Genomic DNA, 21,620 nt, shown 5'->3' with positions numbered 1-21,620 from the left:
GAGAGCAATACAGGGATTTATAGCTTTCTTCTTTAGCTTTTTATCAAAAATTGTACCCCAATTTGATAAGTACTCATATAGATTTTTCTTCTTTGTTCCACAGCAACAGTTCTTGAGTTTGTATCACATGCAAGGTTTCCCACACAATGTTGACCAAGACAGACAGTGTCCCTAACCTAATAGAGGCAGATTATAAACAAGCAAGCCATTAAGTGGGTAAGGAGGAAACATTAAAAGGATTACTAGAAAGAAAATCAACAGAACACAGTGATGGAGTGGATGGGAAAGCACTTTCTGGAGGAAATTACATTAATACCCTATGCCTGAATGATGAGAAGTCATTCACGCAAAAAATAGAGCAATGAGTACTTTAGGCAGAAAGAGCTGTCAATGCCAAGGCCTGAAAGTGAGAAAATCCTTGATTGTTCAAAGAACTTACTGACAGATCACCAACACACCTTGGACAGAATGAGGGAGAGAAAAGGTGGCAGAGGATGACTTTGGGGGAAAAATGGAAATATTATGGAGCGCCCTATGGGCCATGTTAAGGAGTTCAGACTGTACTCAAAATGCACCAGAAGGTCACTGGAGGGTATTAGGAAGGTAAGTGATAAATCTAGATGTGCTAAAAAGAAAATTATGGCTATACCCATGGATATTCTTAGTATCGTATATTTAGCTGGAACACGAATTTAGCACCTGATAAGGATATGAAAGACATTTCTAAAATGGTAAGTATTACAGAAATGTAAAGGCACATTTTTATTTAACGTTATTTTGTACTCTTCCCCCAAAGCAATGTGGAAATCACTGCATCGGTTCATGATTCTATGAAAATATTTTACAAAGCAAAGCAGATTAAGACATTATGTTGTTTTTCAAGTTTAACCCTAAATCCTTTCCCAGTGTTAATTAGAGAATAACAAGCACATACAAGGTGTTGTTTATCTGTTATTTGCAAGCATTACAATTTGCCAAGACCAGCAACTGTTAAAAGATACAAGCCCTTCTTACCGAGACAGCATGAAGTAAAACTACTACATTGCACCTAACAATATCGTTTAATCAAGCAGCCAGTAAGAGTTTCAGAGGAAACACCTAATTTTAATAAAAACCATAAAGTATAAAGTTAACTATCAGCAGCAAAAAGTGGAAAGTATTCAGGTGAATTCATGTAGTTTCAGTCACATTCTTGCCTCAGAACTAAACGTGCCCATTTGGATTAATACCTTAGAGCCATTAGCATGTGTGAAAAACAGCAACATTAGGAAAATGTCATAACTGTAGCATTGTTGAAAGATATTTATCAAAGTAGAAAGTCAGAAGGGCCATTTGTATAAAACACTATTCTCATCTTCGTTTTGCATCAGATAAATCAAACACACTATAAATTAGATCCAAAGATGGGCAGATAACCATTTTTTTTAATATTCTCTCAAAAATGATGTAGATATGGCTTAAAATGGCTAGCAGGCGTATGTCTGGGACAGACCCCACTTCCCATTCATTTCCACCCTGGTAAGCAGATTCTGAATGTGAATGTGGTCCAACAGAACATCCTGCCTCACTACAGGAGAGCTCGGTGGCTTACATACCTGCGTGTACTCACATGTGTCATTGGCACAGCCAGGGGACCAGGTAGCCAAGCTTTGTGGGTTAGCTGGTGGCTGATGGGCTGGCAAAACTGAGAAGCTGAGAGGGAGTGTGGCCCCACCTGTGTAGACTGGCAATAATTTTTCTCCATGTAGCCTATCAAATTTAAATATGACCTGTGTCCCTTACAACATATTTTCCTAACAATTAAATGAAGCTTCCTAATGTGACTTAATGAAATCAGTCACCTTTAATAAGATAGATGGAGAACCTTGAGTGCAACTTCCCAAACGTGACAAGTCTAATGTGACTAAACCAGGTTATAACTGCAGTTCCCAAATCTGGACCCTCATTTTTCACATCTTTTCAAAGTCATTTGGGAGTAGCTCTCGAAAAACATCTGCTTAAAGAAAGTGTATCATACTCACACCCACCTAGAATAAAATTTAACATGAAAACAAAAAGTCTTCATAGATTTATATTTTTCAAACAGATTTTTAGCAACGTATCAATAAGTTACATGTTTTTGAAGCACCTGGGTGGTTCAGTCAGTTAAGCGTCCGACTTCAGCTCAGGGCATGATCTCATAGTTCATGAGTTCAAATCCCACATTAGGCTCTCTGCTGTCAGCACAGAGCCTGATTCTGATCCTCTGCCCCACCTCTCTCTCTGCCTCTCCCCGGCTTGTGCTGGCTCTCTCTCTCTCTCTCTAAAATAAACATTTTAAAAATCTTTAAAAAATAAAATAAAAAGTAAATCACTGAGCAAAATAAAAAGATGCAACCGGTGAGTTCTCTCATCTGAGACAAGTTCATTGCTAAAATGGACATAAAATTACTGGACCTAAAATTCCACTGAGTTGCGAGGGTGGACAGAAACACAAGTAAAAGCTCTTTGCAAACTACAGATTGCTTGCTATTCAGATATTAGTTAGGAGCCTAACCCACTTTTTTATGCAAAGAGGAGGTGATAGATACAAATGGATACATCCATTCATTAGTAATGCAGTTAACCAAGTAAATTGTATTACTGTTGCCTACCACAGAGAACTAGTAGGCACTCCATAAATACACAAATACACACTGAAGATCGCAAAACATCTCTTAAATCTGTGGTTGATTCTTTGATAATTTCCATCATCAAACAAAATATTATGCTACAATGCAATATATAGTAAAACAAAGAGCAACGTTACTAACCTGAATCCACTAACCTCCATCTCTGTCTCTGAAACAATGACTTCTCAAAACCTGATGAGTTATCAAAACCTGGAAGATAGCAAGCAATATGTAGAACCTTCTACCTACACTATAGAAGTATATCCATTGGGCGGGGGGGGGGGGGGGGGGCGCCTGGGTGGCTCAGTCGGTTAAGCGGCCAACTTCGGCTCAGGTCATGATCTCACGGTTCATGAGTTCAAGCCCCGCGTCGGGCTCTGTGCTGACAGCTGAGAGCCTGGAGCCTGTTTCAGATTCTGTGTCTCCCTCTCTCTCTCTGACCCTCCCCCATTCATGCTCTGTCTCTCTCTGTCTCAAAAGTAAATAAACGTTAAAAAAAAATTTAAAAAAAAAAGAACTATATCCACTAGGCACTAAGGAACCACTTTACCATTATGCAAAAATGCTCATAAGAAATTGCTTCTAAACAAGCAATGTAACATTGAACATTTTTAATGGATCTTTAACAAGTACATGCTCTGCTGTAATATGTGTCAAGAAACATTTATAAAGAATAATTTATTCCAGGGGCTCCTGCGTGGCTCAGTCAATTAAGGATCCGACTTCGGCTCAGGTCATGATCTCACAGTTCATAGGTTCCAGCCCTGCATCGGGCTCTGTGCTGAAAGCTCAGAGCCTGGAGCCTGCTTTGGATTCTGTGTCTCCTCTCTCTCTCTCTCTCTCTCTCTCTCTCTCTCTCTCTCTCTCTGCCCCTCCCCTGTTCGTGCTCTCTCTCAAAAATAAACATTAAAAAAAAAAAAGAATTAAAAAAAGCATTTATTCCATGAAATACGAAAAATTGGTCATAAAGAATGATTCTAAAAATGAGAAAAAGGTATTTATTTTTACTGTATTAATGCTTGGAATGGACATCTCCAGATTCAAATTAAAGCACAATAACTGTGCGTGTCTATGAAACATACAAATGATTGAATATACTGAACTTAGTTTTAAGTCAAGGAAAATCAATACATATGGGGATGGATCCTCTAAATGAGTTTTAAGTTAGTTGTTGAAAATTGTGAGTGCATTTCCTATATATATCATGTAAGAAACACTGCTTAGGACCCAGGCCAATTGGAAAAACTACCTAGTGCAGCTGAAAGACTAATAAAATAGCAGTCCTTAGTCTCCCTCTAAAAACCTCTAAGCTCCCTTGATCCCCAAGTTACACAGAGGAGGATAATCAAGCTCAAGGAAGTAAAGCACAGAAACTATACATATGCTACTAGAATGTTAATACCTTGATGGCAAACATCACTTATTAATATATTTGCCCATGTTGTCTTATATGTATCTTCAAACATACAGAAAAGTTTAAACAATTTTACAGTAAACACCTTTATACATACCACTAGTTGGTACGTATGGTTAACATTTTACCATGTTTGCTTCATCACATATCTTCATTATATACATTTTTACGGGGCGCCTGGGTGGCTCAGTCGGTTAAGCAGCCAACTTCGGCTCAGGTCATGATCTTGCAGTCAGTGAGTTCAAGCCCCACGTCGGGCTCTGTGCTGACAGCTCAGAGCCTGGAGCCTGTTTCAGATTCTGTGTCTCCCTCTCTCTGACCCTCCCCCGTTCATGCTCTGTCTCTCTCTGTCTCAAAAATAAATAAACGTTAAAAAAAATTTATATACATTTTTACACTCTCAAGCTCACATTGGTAATGAAAGAAAGAAAGCCTGCATCAACTGAGAATTTTCCTCAAGTTCAATGTTCTTTATATCCTCTTGAAAACAGAAACAAAACTCATCCTAAATATTTAGGATTTAGAAAATACTTTTTTTATTTAAAATGTACCATGAGCTAAGGATAACTGTATTTATAAATATGTCATGGCCAGAAAATATTTTGGTTTATCAAACTTGTCATCCTAAGAAAATTAAAGCCTTTGAACTCACAGACATCTTTTCTGACTGGCTCTAGGGTTGAACTCTAGTCACACGTAGTTAACCTGATATCCATACTTTCAGATGAAATTCCCTCGGTACCAACTATCCTCAGACTCTCTCCAGAAAACAGGCAAACTAAGCCTTGGACTCACATGAACTACTAACACCAAGTTTAATATAGGTCAAGAAACAATGCTCAGACCCACCACCCACCTTAAGCTCAGTGCATAATCCAGGATTGGTTGGTTCCACTTCGGTGTTTTTGGGAATAGGGAGGGAGAGTTTGTTCCCACTCCCTAATAAAGAAGCCCTTCACATTTTGGGAAGCCTAATGTTATGAGTGCTTAAATTGTTAAACACAGATGGTAGAGAGAAGTCTAAAATGAGTTGCTGTGATTACAACTAACCAGGAAGTCATTCAGGACCAGCATTGCCGGACCTCATAGGAAGTCAAGTGATGAGAAGGGAGGAACACTTGTGCCCATTAACTCACATTCTTGCCTATTCACATGGGAAAATAAACCATGCCCAACTCTTTAGTTCACCCCAAAAGCTACCAATTATTGAGTGTTTTGTAGGTATAAGGCATTGCTCCAAATGCTTTATATATAATTGTTTTAAATATTCTCATTTTATAAAATAACACAAATGAGAAAACTAGGAGAGGACAGAGTTGAGTAATTTCAGTAAGTGCCAGAAATCAAATTCAGGCATCTTATTCTAGATCCTTTGCTTTTCACTGTTTACTACACTACTTTTTACTAGATCCTCCCAAAGACGTTGCTAGCCTGATGGGTGAGGTCATGAGTGAAATATTGGGCCAAGTTTTATTATTGGGCAGTGTTTCTTTCTACTAAAGGTAAGATCATGGGCATCATCACTTTTTTTCCACTGTATTGCTCATCTGTGATAAACTCCCCCCACACGGTCCTCCTCTTTGGGTAGGTTCTCTGTCCATCTTCATCCACACAACTAACATAGTATTTTCAGGTCAGCTCACTGGAGCAGTGATCCAAGTTTTGAGGGTAGGAGGAAACCCACATTTGGCTTTTGGAACTGAAGCACCATAGCATCTAAGAGAAGATCTACTTTTAGGAGAGTTTGGGAGCATTTACATGCATGCTCTTTTCATAAAGCTAGTTCTTTGTTCCCACTTAGACATTGTTTTGTGTATATTTAGTTGCCCCAGCAAGGAACCCTAAAGGAAAAGAGGAGTGAATAGGAAGATTTCATATAAAAACCCATGCCAAACAATAGATTCAGTAAATGTCTCATAATTGTGTTTTGGTTTTTAGTGAATAGGTTGAAGAAGGCAATAGATGGGGAAAGGAGCTCACAGCTCCTTCAACAACTTCTTAGGACAATTTGTGCTGCAGAGGCTGTTGATAATGGGGTGGCAGTGGGGGGTGGCAGTGAGAGGTGGCAGCAGCTGTCCTGTGAGTGGGTCATCTCTTAATTGAGTGTTTATAAGTCAGGGCTAGCCATATTGTACAAGTGAGGGCCAGCACACCACCATTATCTGGGTGTGCACTTAGGATATCCAAAAATAAAATAGGAATAAATAAATGAGATAGAAGAATTCCTGAAAAATTTAAATTCCAAATAACTGTGTTAACTTAGAGTCCAACACTAGCTGATGGAAACAAATACACCATATTGGTTCCAGAACCCCAGATACAGAATGTCTTAGTTTAGGCTTCTGCCAGAGTAGAACCTGAAAGAATGATTCAAGTGCAAGTAGTTAACTTAGCTGATGATGCCAGGAAATACTGGAAGAGAAGTTGGGAAGGGAGATAGGAACCAGAACACAGAAAATAAAGGGCATCTTACTCCAAGAGTGGGTAACTAAAGCTTAATCAAATAATCCAGTGAAGAAATGGGCAGAAAACATGAATAGACACTTCTCTAAAGAAGACATTTGGATGGCCAACAGGCACATGAAAAGATGCTCAACGCCACTCCTCATCAGGGAAATACAAATCAAAACCACACTCAGATATCACCTCACACCAGAGTAGCCAAAATGAACAAATCAGGAGACTATAGACGCTGGAGAGGATGTGGAGAAACGGGAACCCTCTTGCACTGTTGGTGGGAATGCATACTGGTGCAGCCGCTCTGGAAAACAGTGTGGAGGTTCCTCAAAAAATTAAAAATAGACCTACCCTATGACCCAGCAGTAGCACTGCTAGGAATTTACCCAAGGGATACAGGAGTACTGATGCATAGGGGCACTTGTACCCCAATGTTTATAGCAGCACCCTCAACAACAGCCAAATTATGGAAAGAGCCTAAATGTCCATCAACTGATGAATGGATAAAGAAATTGTGGTTTATATACACAAAGGAATACTATGTGGCAATGGGAAAGAATGAAATCTGGTCCTCTGTAGCAACGTGGATGGAACTGGAGAGTGTTATGCTAAGTGAAATAAGCCATACAGAGAAAGACAGATACCATATGTTTTCACCCTTATGTGGATCCTGAGAAACTTAACAGGAACCCATGGGGGAGGGGAAGGAAAAAAAAAGAGAGAGGTTAGAGTGGGAGAGAGCCAAAGCATAAGAGACTCTTAAAAACTGAGAACAAACTGAGGGCTGATGGGGGGTGGGAGGGAGGGGAGGGTGGGTGATGGGTATTGAAGAGGGCATCTTTTGGGATGAGCACTGGGTGTTGTATGGAAACCAATTTGACAATAAATTTCATATATTAAAAAAAAAAGAAATAAAAATGAGATACCAAAAAAAAAGAAAAGAAAAAAGAAATCTTGCCATTTGCAACTATATGGATGGAACTAGAGGGTATTATGCTAAGCGAAATTAGTCAGAGAAAGACAAATATCATGTGACTTCACTCATATGAGGACTTCAAGATACAAAACAGATGAACATAAGGGAAGCAAAAAGAACATAAAACCAGGGAGGGGGACAAAACAGAAGAGACTCATAAATCTGGAGAACAGAGGGTTACGGGAGGGGAGAGAGGATGGGCTAAATGGGTAAGGGGCACTAAGGAATTTACTCTTGAAATTATTGTTTCACTATATGCTCACTAACTTGGATGTAAATTAAAAATAAAGAAATACAATATATTTAAAAAAAAAAAAGCTTAGTCCCACTGAGAAGCTCTCAGGCATGATCTCTAGGGCAGTGCTTCTCCAATACTGCTGTGCATTAATGAACCACCTGGATATCTTGTTCAAATGCACATTCTGATTCAGTAGTTCTGGTGTGGGGCCTGAGACTCTGCATTTCTTATACATTTCTGATTAGAATACTGTTACTGTTCCTCAGAGCATACTTCGAAGACTTGATGATTTTTTGCTTATTTCTCATAAAAATTGCCCAACTTTGCATATAAAACTGCCAGAATTTCTTATGTCCGGTGCTTTTAGAACATATCATTAAATCTGCTTTGCTTCATGTAACTCTTGTCCCAGGCATTTGTGTATTCACTGAATATCATGTCTGGGAGACATCTGGTCAGTCCCCAAGTAGGAAAAAAACAAAAAATGCTGCCACCCTGTCCTCGTGTGATTAAATCAGATGGCTCTGCTCACCAGCAAGTAGCCTGCTGTACAAGACACAAACCAGACAAGTCATTGCACTCCCCGTATCATCCCACTCCCAGCTCATGGCATCCCACTCTGACTCTTCTCTGCTTACACATGTTCTTGCTTCCCACTCCATTCTGGTGCCAACGTGTACTCTGATTTCATGATTAATCTCAAATCTTTGACCCGTGGAAATGAGCAAGTCCCCCCCCCGCCCCCGATTTTGATGTTCAGCACTTTTTAATGGTATTTTTATGTGCATTTATAGGTTTTTTGTCCATGTGGCTACCTCAGGGTAAGCTTTGTAGAATTCTCAGTCTACCCTCTTATAATTACCTGGAACCTCGAAGGAGGCAAGTGGACACAGGTGAACTATTGGTTTAGAATGACTGTGCTATGAGGTGCTTGGGGGGCTCAGTCTGTTAAGAGTCAGACTTCAACTCAGGACATGATCTCACACTTCATGAGTTCGAGCCCCGCATCGGGCTCTGTGCTGACAGCTCAGAGCCTGGGGCCTGCTTCAGATTCTGTGCCTCCCCCTCTCTCTGCCCCTCCCCCACTCACGCTCTGTCTCTGTCTCTCAAAAATGAACAAACGTAGGGCGCCTGAGTGGCTCAGTCGGTTAAGTGTCTGACTTCAGCTCAGGTCATGATCTCACGGTCCGTGAGTTCGAGCCCCACGTCAGGCTCTGTGCTGACAGCACAGAGCCTGGAGCCTGTTTCAGATTCTGTGTCTCCCTCTCTCTGACCCTCCCCCGTTCATGCTCTGTCTCTCCCTGTCTCAAAAATAAATAAAAAAACGTTAAAAAAATTTTTTAAATAAATAAACGTTAAAAAAATTTAAAAATCAACAAACATTAAAAACTTTAAAAAAATAAAATTAAATTAAAAAATAAAATGACTGTGCTATGTTCAAAAGTATTTATTCATATGGTCAAATGGAGGAAAGTCTCAATCCTTTTAGGAACATAATTTTAAAGAGAAACTGACAATGATATGATTGGCCATTCAAAACAGGCCACACAATATTATAATATCTGCTTTAAAAAGTTGTATGTGTATGTATACACACACACTAGATATGAACACATAAAAATATAATAATATATGTATTGAAAGGTAAGAGCAAGTCAGTCTATTGATGTATTCCAAGTTTTCTGTATTGCATGTGGTCACATTTTTCCAATATATTTTAGATGAAAAAATTAGTTTCAGTCATTCCTTTATGGAATGATAAAAGCCAGAATTCACATGTCAATACCAAAACAGAAAAAAGTATTTAAGAATAAACAGGAATTAAAACTTACTAAACTTTATATCTTAGTAATCATTATCATTGAGAACATAATTAATGACAAGTAATAACCAAACAACAACTAACATGTAATTTTGCCTTCAAAATGCTCAAAATGTGTATCACATCACTCAAGTATCATCCATCCATCTTGGGCCTGTTGTATCTGTTTATTCTTATGAAGATTGTGCAGTCATTACACCTGTTGACATCTAAAATTCACCAATCAGGAAACAGAACATGGTCTAGTTTAGAACCAAGGAGTAGAACCATTAAGCATGGTATACAATATTCACTTTTATCTATTACCAATTCTTCCTGTTAGCACAAATACTGTTTACACTGAGAACGTATGTGGTCAGGACCAAAAAGGCAAGTGGCCATATAAACTTTCAGAAGAGGTCTATTTGGGGACCACCTATGATATGATAGAAGAAGCTTTAAAAGAAGTTTTATCCAAGTTCACATCTGAGAGAGAAGTTTCTAGAATCACTGCTCAGCAGAAAAAGAGCCCACCTTATCTAATTCATTCTTAGAGAACTCCAGGTAAAGTGGCTGGGAGACAGCTGTTTGCAGCAGCTTTTTTAAGACACACAACAGGGGCAGAAATTAGGGGCAGTATCACAGAATGCCACAATTTCAGTACTAGTTTCTTTGTGAACGTGGCCTTCATATTTGTGTCTCCACATGGATTCCAGATTTATATAATATCATTGCCGAATACCTGCTCAATGAATTTCAAAAATTAAAAATTTGGCTAATCAGCAACCAGATGACTCATCAATTTTGTTGAAACCCACAGATAATCGATTCATATTAGCAGTCATGCTTCACATTGGATGATTAATAAATGATGTGACTTTGTTTCAGAAACCTCATGCTCCCTTACGGACCTTTTAACATATCTCAGACATACTAACAAAAAAGAAGTCAGGCAGATTTATGAAAATAAAGCACCATGTAATGAGTCCATCCTTCAAGAAGATCAAAGAATGAATGAAAAGCCTAGATCTATTCTAAGCCTTCTCTAGTGACTTATCTTCATATTTTCTCTTAAGAACACAGATTTTTAATCAGCTTCCAACATCAACAATTTCAAGTAGTTCTCAACACCTGTGAGGATAATCCCAATCAGCACACTAAAAGAAAAATAGTAAATGAAAAAGTAGGCTAGATTTAAACTGATAAATTATTTTTGCTCTATAAAGCACTGGTAATCATTGTGAGCAAGGTTTTCAGTAAAATTATTGGAGTAGCCTAACATAGTTGTCTGCAGTTATGAACCTGGACCACACTCTTCTGTTTGATGTCAACTGAAAAACAAACAAAACTCGTCTATGGGGAGAGACACTGATGAAGCCCTCAATGGCACTTGCAGATGATGCTTTTTCTAACCCCTATCTAAACTTGATTTTAAGTCACAACATCACTGGAGTTGCCCTTCAACTAGCAAGCTTTGTCCATATCAGCATCCCCTTTTCTATTAATTAATACAATCATTTCTCTCATTTTACATGACTTTCCACATCTCAGACTCCCATTCACTACACTCAGATCGTGTTACTTTTGAAGTAATTGCCATCTCTTAAGAAGACATGATGTGTTAGAATTTATCTCGAGCTTTTTGCAAGGCAGTGTGAAAATAATGCTGACTAATATGTAAAAGATATGATTTTAGGCAGTAAAATCATATGACATCAGTCTTAGACATTTCCATAAACGTAAATATCTCTGCATATATTCAGTAATACTCTTCATCCCATTCTGCTTCAGAGAACAGAAAAACAAAGTTATTCCAACAGGTCACTAAATATTTATTGCATTTCATTGCCATAATTTCAAAATGTGTGTCCCTGTTACCCTTTTCAGCACAACCTAGCAAACTGTTGACTATGACAAATGCTTTGTTTTAATACACAAAATATTCATGGACCAATAAAGCAGTGTCCCAGGGCTGTCTGAACTGCAAACTGCTGCAGTTGAGTGACAGTAAAACCTACTGAGCTCTGCTTTTCAGTTCAAGTTCACAATTAATTAAATAGAAGTGACGTTTGTACCTATTGGGCTTTCACTGTTCCAGGGGCTTCTGCAGAAAGAATCCCACAAAGCAATAAAATTAGTGGAAAGGAATATCCCGAACTCACTGGCACAAGGAGCAAACATGGGTCAAAAGGTCAAGTTTTCAAAAATAAAACACCTCATTATGGGCATTCAGGAACTTTGAGATGCCAGGATCATTTTCCCATCTGGGACATTCCAGAAAGAGAATGCCAAGTGCAGGATAATGGGCCAACGCTAACTGACCATTCTACTGATAAAAATCACAGGAATCAAAAAGAGAATTGAATTCCACCTACCCCTACACTAATCCAGGTTGAGTTGAGATTCTTAGAAGTATTCTCAGCTCCTATAAGATCCACATCTCCGGTTTATCCATAATGAAGAGTTCTTCAGATAGGACTTGTAGATATGACACCTTTAAACTTTATCTATGTTTTCCAGATTTAGTCAGGTGATGGGGCATTATTTTAAAGAAGCCTAAGGAGTCACACACATTTTGAAAGCTTTAATTTTGAATAATGGTATATATATTATTTTATTTTATTTATATTTTTGTATATTGTATATACATATATATTGTATATATATTTTTGAGGAACTTGTCATTAATTTTACAGGACCAAATTTCTTAAGGAGAGACGGAAAAGGTAAAACCACCTTTCATCTTTATAGAAAGACACTTTCTTCATGAACTGGAAAGGACCAAGCATGCTCCTGGTATAGTAAGCACTCCATAAATTACCTCTTCCCTGACATTCCCTACTCACCAGAGTCGCACACATACAAACTCATGTGCCCAGTATCCTAACGGTTTCTATTTGGAAGTAGAGCACACTAAGTACAAATTCATACATTTTAAATCAAGAACAAAAGCTAATGGGGTGCCTGGGTAGCTCAGTGGGTTAAGTGGCTGACTCTTGATTTCAGCTCAGTTCAGGATCTCGCAGTTCATGAGATCGAGTCCCACATTGGGTTCTGCACTCACAGCATGGAGCCTGCTTGGGATTCTCTCTCCCCCTTTCTGCCCTCCCCCAAAATAAATAAAGAAAAAAAAAGAACAAAAATCTAACGAGTTATTTGTAGACTGAACAAAAAAATCAGCGGGGCAGTGTTCAAAATAGGAGCCTATATTGAAGTCAGTTCCATGCGTCTTGCTTTAAATATCTACCGCAGGCCACAAACACTGGGAGAAGAACACATTTTTTCAGTAGTATCAAAAAGATGCTTCACCTCTGGATTAAGTCACGAGTTGGAATAAATGTATTTTATTTCACTGTTGTGAAACGCTGTGCCTGTTAAATTAATTCATCACAAAGGACTACAAACACTCGAAGTAATTGCATGAATGATTTTATAATCTCTGTTGGCAATTGTGTGGTGGCAGGGCTGTGCCCAGAGTTTAGTCTACGAAGATGTATGATGTTACGTTTCATTTTTCTCCTCAATGCAGACTCAAAAAACTGTCATTGAGACTAGGGGTTCCTGCTAACACTTCAATCTGAATCTTAAGTCCTTATCAATTAATCGATCAACATCTGAATTTCTAGCTGACTCAATGTGAATACTCACACAAATCGGACACCCAGGAAATCATTAGTATCCCATTTTCTGTCTTGATAATGCTCACTGAAAATGTTCATGCCTCCTCCCATCTCCCTACCGACTAGAAGGCTACAGTTGAATGGGGATTCTCTTGTTCCACACTACCACACTGGTCTTTTTAATTTTCCCACAGAGCCATGGCTCTCCATAGTTTGCCTAAACTCTATTACTATTATTTATGAGCTGAACAGTCCTTTGTGAACTGGCCTGGGAAACTAAGCCTCATTAGAGACCATTGGTTAAAGTTTCATACAAGGAATTTTCAGAATTACTTGAAGAATTCATTCCATTCGTCAGCTTGCAATCCCTTCTGTGTTTGCAGAAAGAATCTCTTATTCAGGAAAGAAAATGATAGCACCTGCAGGGGTGCTTTTCTTTCCCGCCAGAAAAGCAGGGCTTCCTCCAAAAGTCAGATTTCTGTATTATCAACCGCTTACCTATTACTTGCTTCCCTCTTAACCAATCTAATACAGTAAGCAAATTACCCATCATAGTTAAGGACATTAAAAAAAAATGTAGATAGAGGGGCGCCTGGGTGGCTCAGTCAAATGAGCGTCCGACTTCGGCTCAGTTCATGATCTCACAGTTCCTGAGTTCGAGCTCCACGTTGGGCTCTGTGCCCACAGCTCAGAGCACCTGGAGCCTGCGTATGCTGTGCCTCCCTCTTTCTCTGCCCCTCTCCCGCTTGCACTCTCTGCAAACGTTGAAAAAAAAATTTAACGTTGAAAAAAATTTTTAAATAAATAAAAATTATAGATAGAGAAAATGATAAAATAGCCCCTCCGTAGTTAAGAAATTTCAGAGCATGGTTTAGATGGAAAATAATCTTGCCATCTATTTGGAATAACACCCTTAGTATCAGCGGAAGAAAAAAATGCTGAACACTTGAAACACCAACAACATTCCTGGTAACACACTTATTTGTGCAGAAATTCATATCCACATTGAAGTCGAAATTGACTCTAGGCATCTTGGATTTTATGCTACTTAGTATTTCCAAGACTTACTTATACTGCAGGTAAACCCAATGAAAGAACCAGTTGGGCATAAATAATCCGTCCATTTCTGCCCGGATTGATGCACAGCAATCACTGTGGCCCCTCATCTAGTGGCACTCGTCAAAACGTCAGAACAAATTAACAAGCTATTGTCTACATGGCCTCTTCGAAACTTCCTACCTCCAAAACTGCAAAAGAGCTAGTTGTCTCCTGGGAGTACAAAAGGACTAGTCAACAAATTTCTAAGACAGATGTAAACACAAACTTTAATCATGCCCTTAGATCCAGGTGTAACTAAAAATATCCTTTCTATTATCTCATTATTCCTTGATTTTGTGACTTAGCCACTGGGTCCCCACACACCTCTCCTATACTAATGGAATCAATGAAAGCACCACAAAAGATAATATATTTTATTAAGAGTGGGATTTCTCTCCTGGTACCATCTTTGACCCTTCTAGTAAGTACTCTCTGGATGATTCTCACTATAGCACAGCAGTTTAGCAGGTAAGAATTTCTAAGAAGGTAGAAAAATGAGGTTTAAGTGCAAACCTCAGATTGAATTCCCAGCTTCTCACTCAGAACCTCTCTAACCCCATTTAAAAATAAATATTACCACAGAACTATTTTGATACTTTCCATTAGTTCCTTTGACATCACACATGAAGAGTCAAACCAAAGCTCACAGCTTCCTCATGACTCTCTTTCCAGGCCAGCTGTAAAAATGAGAAGGCTTAAGTTGATGTGCCCCAAGGACATGAAATCGGAGAATTTCACATGCCAACTACACCTTCTATTGGCAGCAAGGCAGGTGTTCTCTTTTAGGAGCGCTCTAACTTGCTCCATTACTCTAGCAATGCCCCATGACTCATACCTAATCCTGGATCTCAGAAAACTGTTCCACGAGGTCAGGCCAGCAGGTCACTAGAACACAGTCAAGAGTGAGAGAACACCACAGAATCCTTTGCCAACCTATTGGATGGATGAATTCAGAAGATTTCAGAAACAAAACCACCAACTGGTAATGAGATCCAGACCCAAAGCTATACATGGCTATATGGAGGGATTTATTTCCATGAAAAAGTATGTTATTTTATCTCCTAAACCACATTCATTTGCAATTCAGAAAATTCTCGCTAAGCATAAACAAAAAGGACCAAGCAAAAAGAAGTGTATTGCATTACCTTCTTCTGATCTTCTAGCTTGTGACTCACTGGATTCTTCCCATGTCTGCTCATCTCTGAAGAGACATCCATCACAGTGGGTTCTTGCTTTTCAAAATGGAATCTCTTCAAATAGGCAGCAACCTAATCCAAGATGCAATCACCAGGAAAACACTGGCATGCCACATTTCCCATCACACACTGTCTCCGAACTTCCTCAACTCCAAGGAGTGATTAAAAAGTCCATTTATTGAATGGAAAAGATGAATTTTGCAATGTACTCCCAGGACTTTCCAAATCAGCATATCGTTTTTAAATGTTGATGTCTCAAAAAGCAAAATATTCATCCAGGAATTTTAACTCCAACTGCTATCTTTTTCTTTCTTCACAGTTTTCCATTTTAATAAATAATTACACAGTTCCCCTTAACCTGTGATTAAAAAAAAAGTACACAGTTAATTCTCACCCCCGTCATTTACAGTATAATTAATGAAAAATTACCTAAAATGTGCAATTTAGAAAAACAATGTAGGCATGGATTATATTTCACATAAAAGCAATAGCTGGTGAAAGGCATTATTCTTTACCCCTCTGGCCTTTAAAATACCAATTACAACCTGACTCAAAGCAGAATATTAAAACTAGGGATTCACAGCACATCAAAGCTAAAAGTCAATAGGGAATACATATACACTCATCAAACATGTGTATATGCTCCATGGATCCACTCATTAATTTCAGTATTCACAGAACTAAAGAATTTAAAATGAGCCCAATATACTTAGACATGATGTTAGACTGACAGTTCTCATAAATAACTTAAATTTCAAAATGAATTTATAAAGTTGTTATTATTACTCTCTTTTAAGATGAGGAGACTGAGATGGTAAGCAAATTTTTTAAGTCTAGTAAGTAGTAACAGGACTAGAATTAGAATTCAGATTACTTTGAACCCAAACCCATTCTTTTTTTTTAATTTTTTAAGTTTTTTATTTTAGAGAGCAAGAGAGAGCATGTGAGTGGGGGCAGAGGAAGACAGAGAGAGAGAGAGAGAGAGACAGAGACAGAGACAGAGACAGAGAATCTTAAGCAGGCTCCACACTCAGCAGGGAGTCCAACTTGGGGCTCAATCCCACGACCCTGGGATCATGACCTGGGCTGAAATCAAGAGTCAGACACTCAACCGACTGAGCCAGCCAGATGTCCCACAAAACCCATTCTTTGTCCTAGACATAGATGTCTCAATTCATATTATATATTTTGTCCACAAGCATACCATAAATTAGTTTGTCAGGTGCCTTGCTGAATTATGAATGCACAATTTTCTCCTTTAAAAAGTCATATAAGCCAGTGGTTTCCAAACCCTGCTAGAAAATGAAATAATCTGGAAATAATCTTAATTACACAGATTTATTGGGTCCACCCAACATGACTAATGTAGAAGCTATAAAGGAGTGCTTGGAAATGTACATTTTTTTTATTCATTTCCTTGAAACACTCCTGATGTAGGAAACCACTGAGGAATTGAGACCTCCCACTACTGTAGGGCTTCCCAAACTTGTCTCCATTTTGGAGTCATAGGGAAGCTTCAAAAATTACTGATTCTTATGTCCCATCCCCAAAGACTCTTATTTAGTCTGTATATGGCCTGAGTCTTCAAACCACTGCCCTAATGTATAAAATCCCTTAACATAATTGACCAACCACTGCCCAAGTACATTACACAAGAGAAAACAGTTATCTTGGGAGGCAGTTCCTTCCATATGGAAGCAGTCTTTAAATTTCTGGCCTTGAAATAGGTCTTCCTAATTTGGAGATCAATTCTGCATTCCTAAATACTTCTGTATATTTGTGGTTATTTATGTCCTTGTAGTCATCAATGTACACAAAACATTTTTAATTTCCCCTTGTATCTGACAAGTCTTCAAGTAGCACCTTAGCCAGGTTAACCATCCCTACACCTTCACCAATTCCCCATCACCCTGGTTATTTACTTAAGAGTTTCACTTTTTACATGACTCATTAACTACACTATCAAGAGCTGAGCACCAGGGTTCGGCATGATGTATTCCTTTGAAGAACCTCACTGCCAGGTCCCACAAAACATGCCAGGCCAAGCATAAAATAAATGATAAACTAAATAGATAATGTCTGAAAAATCAGCTCCTGACTGCCTTTTGTACCTTTCCATACAGTTTCCTGTCTAGCCATTTTTCCCCAAGTCTTGTTCCTTCCTCAAGTCCTCTGATGTGCTGCAGAGGTACACCTAGTTTATGTACTAATGGGAATGTTACCAGCAAAGAAAACAGCATGGGCCAAGGCTGGGACATGAGAGAACACATGGCCCATATGAGCTCAGAGTAATTCGATGAGGAGTCACTGAAATTTCTTAAGAAGAAATGAAGCATAATAGAATTTGTGGTTTTAAAAGTTCATCTTACCTGCAATATGCAAGATAGATGGGAGGGAACAAAACCTGTGACAGAAAACCTTATAGACACTGCTTCAATCAAATAAAGAGACAGTAGCATCCTGAACTAGTGCAGGAGCTGATGAAATGGAAAGAATGACAAAACTAAGTAATATGATATTTTAAAGGTACAGTTGATGGAAATGGTACCTGATTAGACATGAGTGTGGGTGTGTGATGTAAGGATGTATTATTCCTATTAGCACAGGAAGGATAATATCATTATCTAAAACAGCATATCCCCCAAGAGAAGCACTTTGGATGGAAGAAGATAAAATGACTTGTAAAGCACATAAAAGATGCTTGCTAAAATCCAGAAAATTACAAGCTAATCTCACCGATGGACACAGAAGCAAAATTCCTAAAGGAACATGAACTGAATCCAACAATGTACAAGATGGATCATACACCAATTCCAAGTTGGTCCTATGCCAGGAATAAAGATTGGTTTAAGGTTTGAAAATGAATCAGTATAATTCACATTAATGAAATAAGGAAGAAAAATGATATGCCCATCTCTATTGGTGCAGAAATATAATTTGACAAATTAAACACTGATTCATCACGCAAACACACACACACACACACACACACACACACACACACACACCATATACACACACCCTTGGCAAAGGAGGACTAGAAAAGGATTTCTATAATCTTCCTTTATCTGATAAAGTGTATTCACAAAATATCTATAGTAAACATCATACTTGTAAAAAATTAAAGACTTTCCATCTGCTCAGGGACAGCACATAAATAACTACCAATGTAAATTCTCTTCAATATTGTAAATATTGTACTTAAAGTCCTACCATGCAGTGATACAAGAAAGTATGAGAGAAAGAGAAAGGGAAGGAGAGGGATACAGGCATGCAGTAAAAGCACTGGAAAGGAAGAAATATAACTTTTATTTGGAAATGTTATGATGATGTATACAGAAAATATCAAAGAATCAAGAGTTAAATTACTAGAATTAATAATTGAGTTTGCAAATTTCCTGGATACAAAATCAATGCATAACATCCCTTTATATTCCTTTATAATGGCAACAAATATTCAAAAAGATGAAATTTTAAAAAGATACTATTTACAGTAGCATTAAAAATATCAAATATCTTGGAGTAGATCTCATAAAAGATGGTTGAAAACTTTATAATAAAGCAATAAAACATCAAAAAGTCAAAATATAAATGGAGCACTATGCTATATTCATGGACTGTAAGATTTAATACTGCAGAAACACCAATTCATGCCTAAAAAATTTGTAGACACAGTCCATTACCAAACAAAATTCCCGGTTTTATTTGTATAACATCAGAAGATGCTTCTAAAATATATATGGGAAAGCAAAATACCAGGAAAATCCAAGACATTATGAAGAACAAGTTTCAACTATCTGCTCTGCCAAATGTTGAGAAATATAAACCAACAGTAAACACAATGGGATATAACCGATGCAAGGATAGACAAGTTAACCAATGGATTCAGAAGCCCAGAAACAAACTCTTAACACATATGGGTCACTTGATTCAGTGCAAAGGTAGGATTGCAAAGTGAAAGGAAGAAGTTTTCTCAATAGAGTTCTGGCTCAATTAGACATTCATGTGGGTACAAAGTGAAATTTGACCTCTGCTTCACGTCAATAATCAATTCCAGGTGGACTGTACATATACCTGTGACAAGATAATAATGCCTCTGCAAGAATATATTAATGATCTGAAAGAAGAGAAACAAGAGGTCATAAGCACTAAACATAAAGAAAACATGGTAGCTAAGATAATATTAAAATCAAGAACTTTTATTCATCAGATTACACCAATAAGAAAATATAAATGCAACCCAGAGTAGGAAAAGGTACTTGTTATACATATAACTACATATAAAAACATTTAAAAATTAAGAAAAGACAAAAAAAAAAAACAGACAAAAATATTTGAATAGGTGCTCCAAAAAGAGAAAAGTAACAGACATGGAGAACAGATTAGTGGTGGGGAGAAGGATGGGGAGAAGGATGTGTGATGTGAGGAAGCCCGATATTAATAGAATAATTCTATCTTGATTGTGGAGGTGGTTACATGAATCTATACATGCAATAAATTTATATACACACACAAAAGAGTGCAAAGCTGGTGAAATATGAATACGTTCGTATAACTGTACCAGTGTCAATTTACTGGCTTTGATACGTACTATGGTTACACACAGTGTTATCAACTGGAGAAACTAGGTACAGAAATAAAATTTCCCTGTACTTTTTCCCCCCACTTCTTATGAATTTGAAATTATTTAAAAATAAAAAGTGAGAAGAAAAGAGGATGCACAAATGCCAACAAGCATGAAAAAGTAAACACCCTCATTTATATTAGGAAAATGCTAGTGTAAACCAAGGTTTATGATTTTCAAAAATGGCAATACCCTCAACAAAGGTTTAGAAGAAACATACCTCAACGTAATAAAGGCCATATATGAAAAACCCACAGCTAATGTCATACTGAATGGTGAAAAACTTAAAGGTTTCCTCCTAAGACTAGGAACAAGACACTCTCACCACTTTTATTCAACATAGTGCTGGAATTCCGAGCCACAGCAGTAAGACAAAAAAAAAAAAGGAATAAAAGACATCTGAATTATCACAAAGAAGTAAAACTTTCACTATTTGCAATTGGCATGATACTAAATACAGAAAAACCTAATAATACCAACAACAAAAAACTATCAGAACTCATAAATGGATTGAGTAAGGTCCAGGATACAAAATCAATGTACAGAAATTCATTGCATTTCTATACACCAATAATGAAACAACAGAAAGAGAAATTAAGAAAACAACCCCATTTACAATGGCACCAAAAATAATAAAATACCTAGGAATAAACTTAACCAAGGAGGTGAAAGACCTGTACTCTGAAAACTATAAAACAGTGATGATGTAAGAAATTGAGGATCACACAAATGAAGGATATTCCATGCTCATGGATTAGGAGAACAAATATTGTTAAAATGGTAACAGTACCCAAAGCAATCTACACATTTCATGCAATCCCTATCAAAATATCAATAGCATTTTTCACATAACTAGAACAAGTAACACTAAAATTTGTTTGGAACCACAAAAGACCCAAATAGCCAAAACAATGTTGAAAAAGAAAAACAAAGCTGAAAGTATCACAATTTCAAGATAAACTACAAAGCTGTAGCTATCAAAACAGTATAGTACTGGCACATAAAAGAGACACACACATGAACAGAACCCAGAAACACCCCGTGATTCTATGATCAATTAACCTTCAACAAAAAAAGGTAAGAAAATGCAATAGGGAAAAAAGTCTCTTCAACAAATCGTGTTGGTAAAACTGGACAGCTACACGGAAAAGAGTAAAACCGGACCACTTTCTCCCACCATACCCAAACATAAACTCAAAATGGATCAATGACCTAAATTTGAGACCTGAAACCATAAAATCCTAGAAGAGAACACAGGCAGTAATTTCGCTGACATCGACTGTAGCAACATTTTTCTAGATCCGTCTCCTGAGGCAAGGGAAATAAAAGCAAAAATAAACTATTGGGACCACAACAAAATAAAAATCTCTGTGCAGCCAAGTAAACCATTAACAAAACCAAAAGGCAACCAACTGAATGGGGAAGATATTTGTAAATGACATATCCAATGAAGACCTAGTATCCAAAACACATAAAGACCCACACATCCCAACACTAAAAACAAAAACAAACAAAAAACCCACAAATAATCCAATTAAAAATAAG

The 21,620-nt window shown here is 37.7% G+C and overlaps 1 protein-coding gene across 1 annotated transcript in view; it reads right to left on the bottom strand.

The window, feature by feature from the left end:
- Window positions 1–2,292: 2,292 nt before the first annotated feature.
- The window catches only part of LOC128311028 (translation initiation factor IF-2-like), a 246,909-nt gene continuing 227,581 nt past the window's right edge, over window positions 2,293–21,620 (bottom strand). The window contains exon 3 of the mRNA XM_053199632.1: window positions 2,293–15,809. Coding sequence (XP_053055607.1) covers window positions 15,780–15,809 — 30 coding nt within the window. The 3' untranslated portion in view covers window positions 2,293–15,779. The remainder of the gene's footprint in view (window positions 15,810–21,620) is intronic.

This window comes from Acinonyx jubatus, chromosome B4 (assembly GCF_027475565.1).
Source record: "Acinonyx jubatus isolate Ajub_Pintada_27869175 chromosome B4, VMU_Ajub_asm_v1.0, whole genome shotgun sequence".
Classification (NCBI taxonomy): Eukaryota; Metazoa; Chordata; class Mammalia; order Carnivora; family Felidae; genus Acinonyx; species Acinonyx jubatus.
This window is presented reverse-complemented; position numbering and strand designations above follow the sequence as displayed.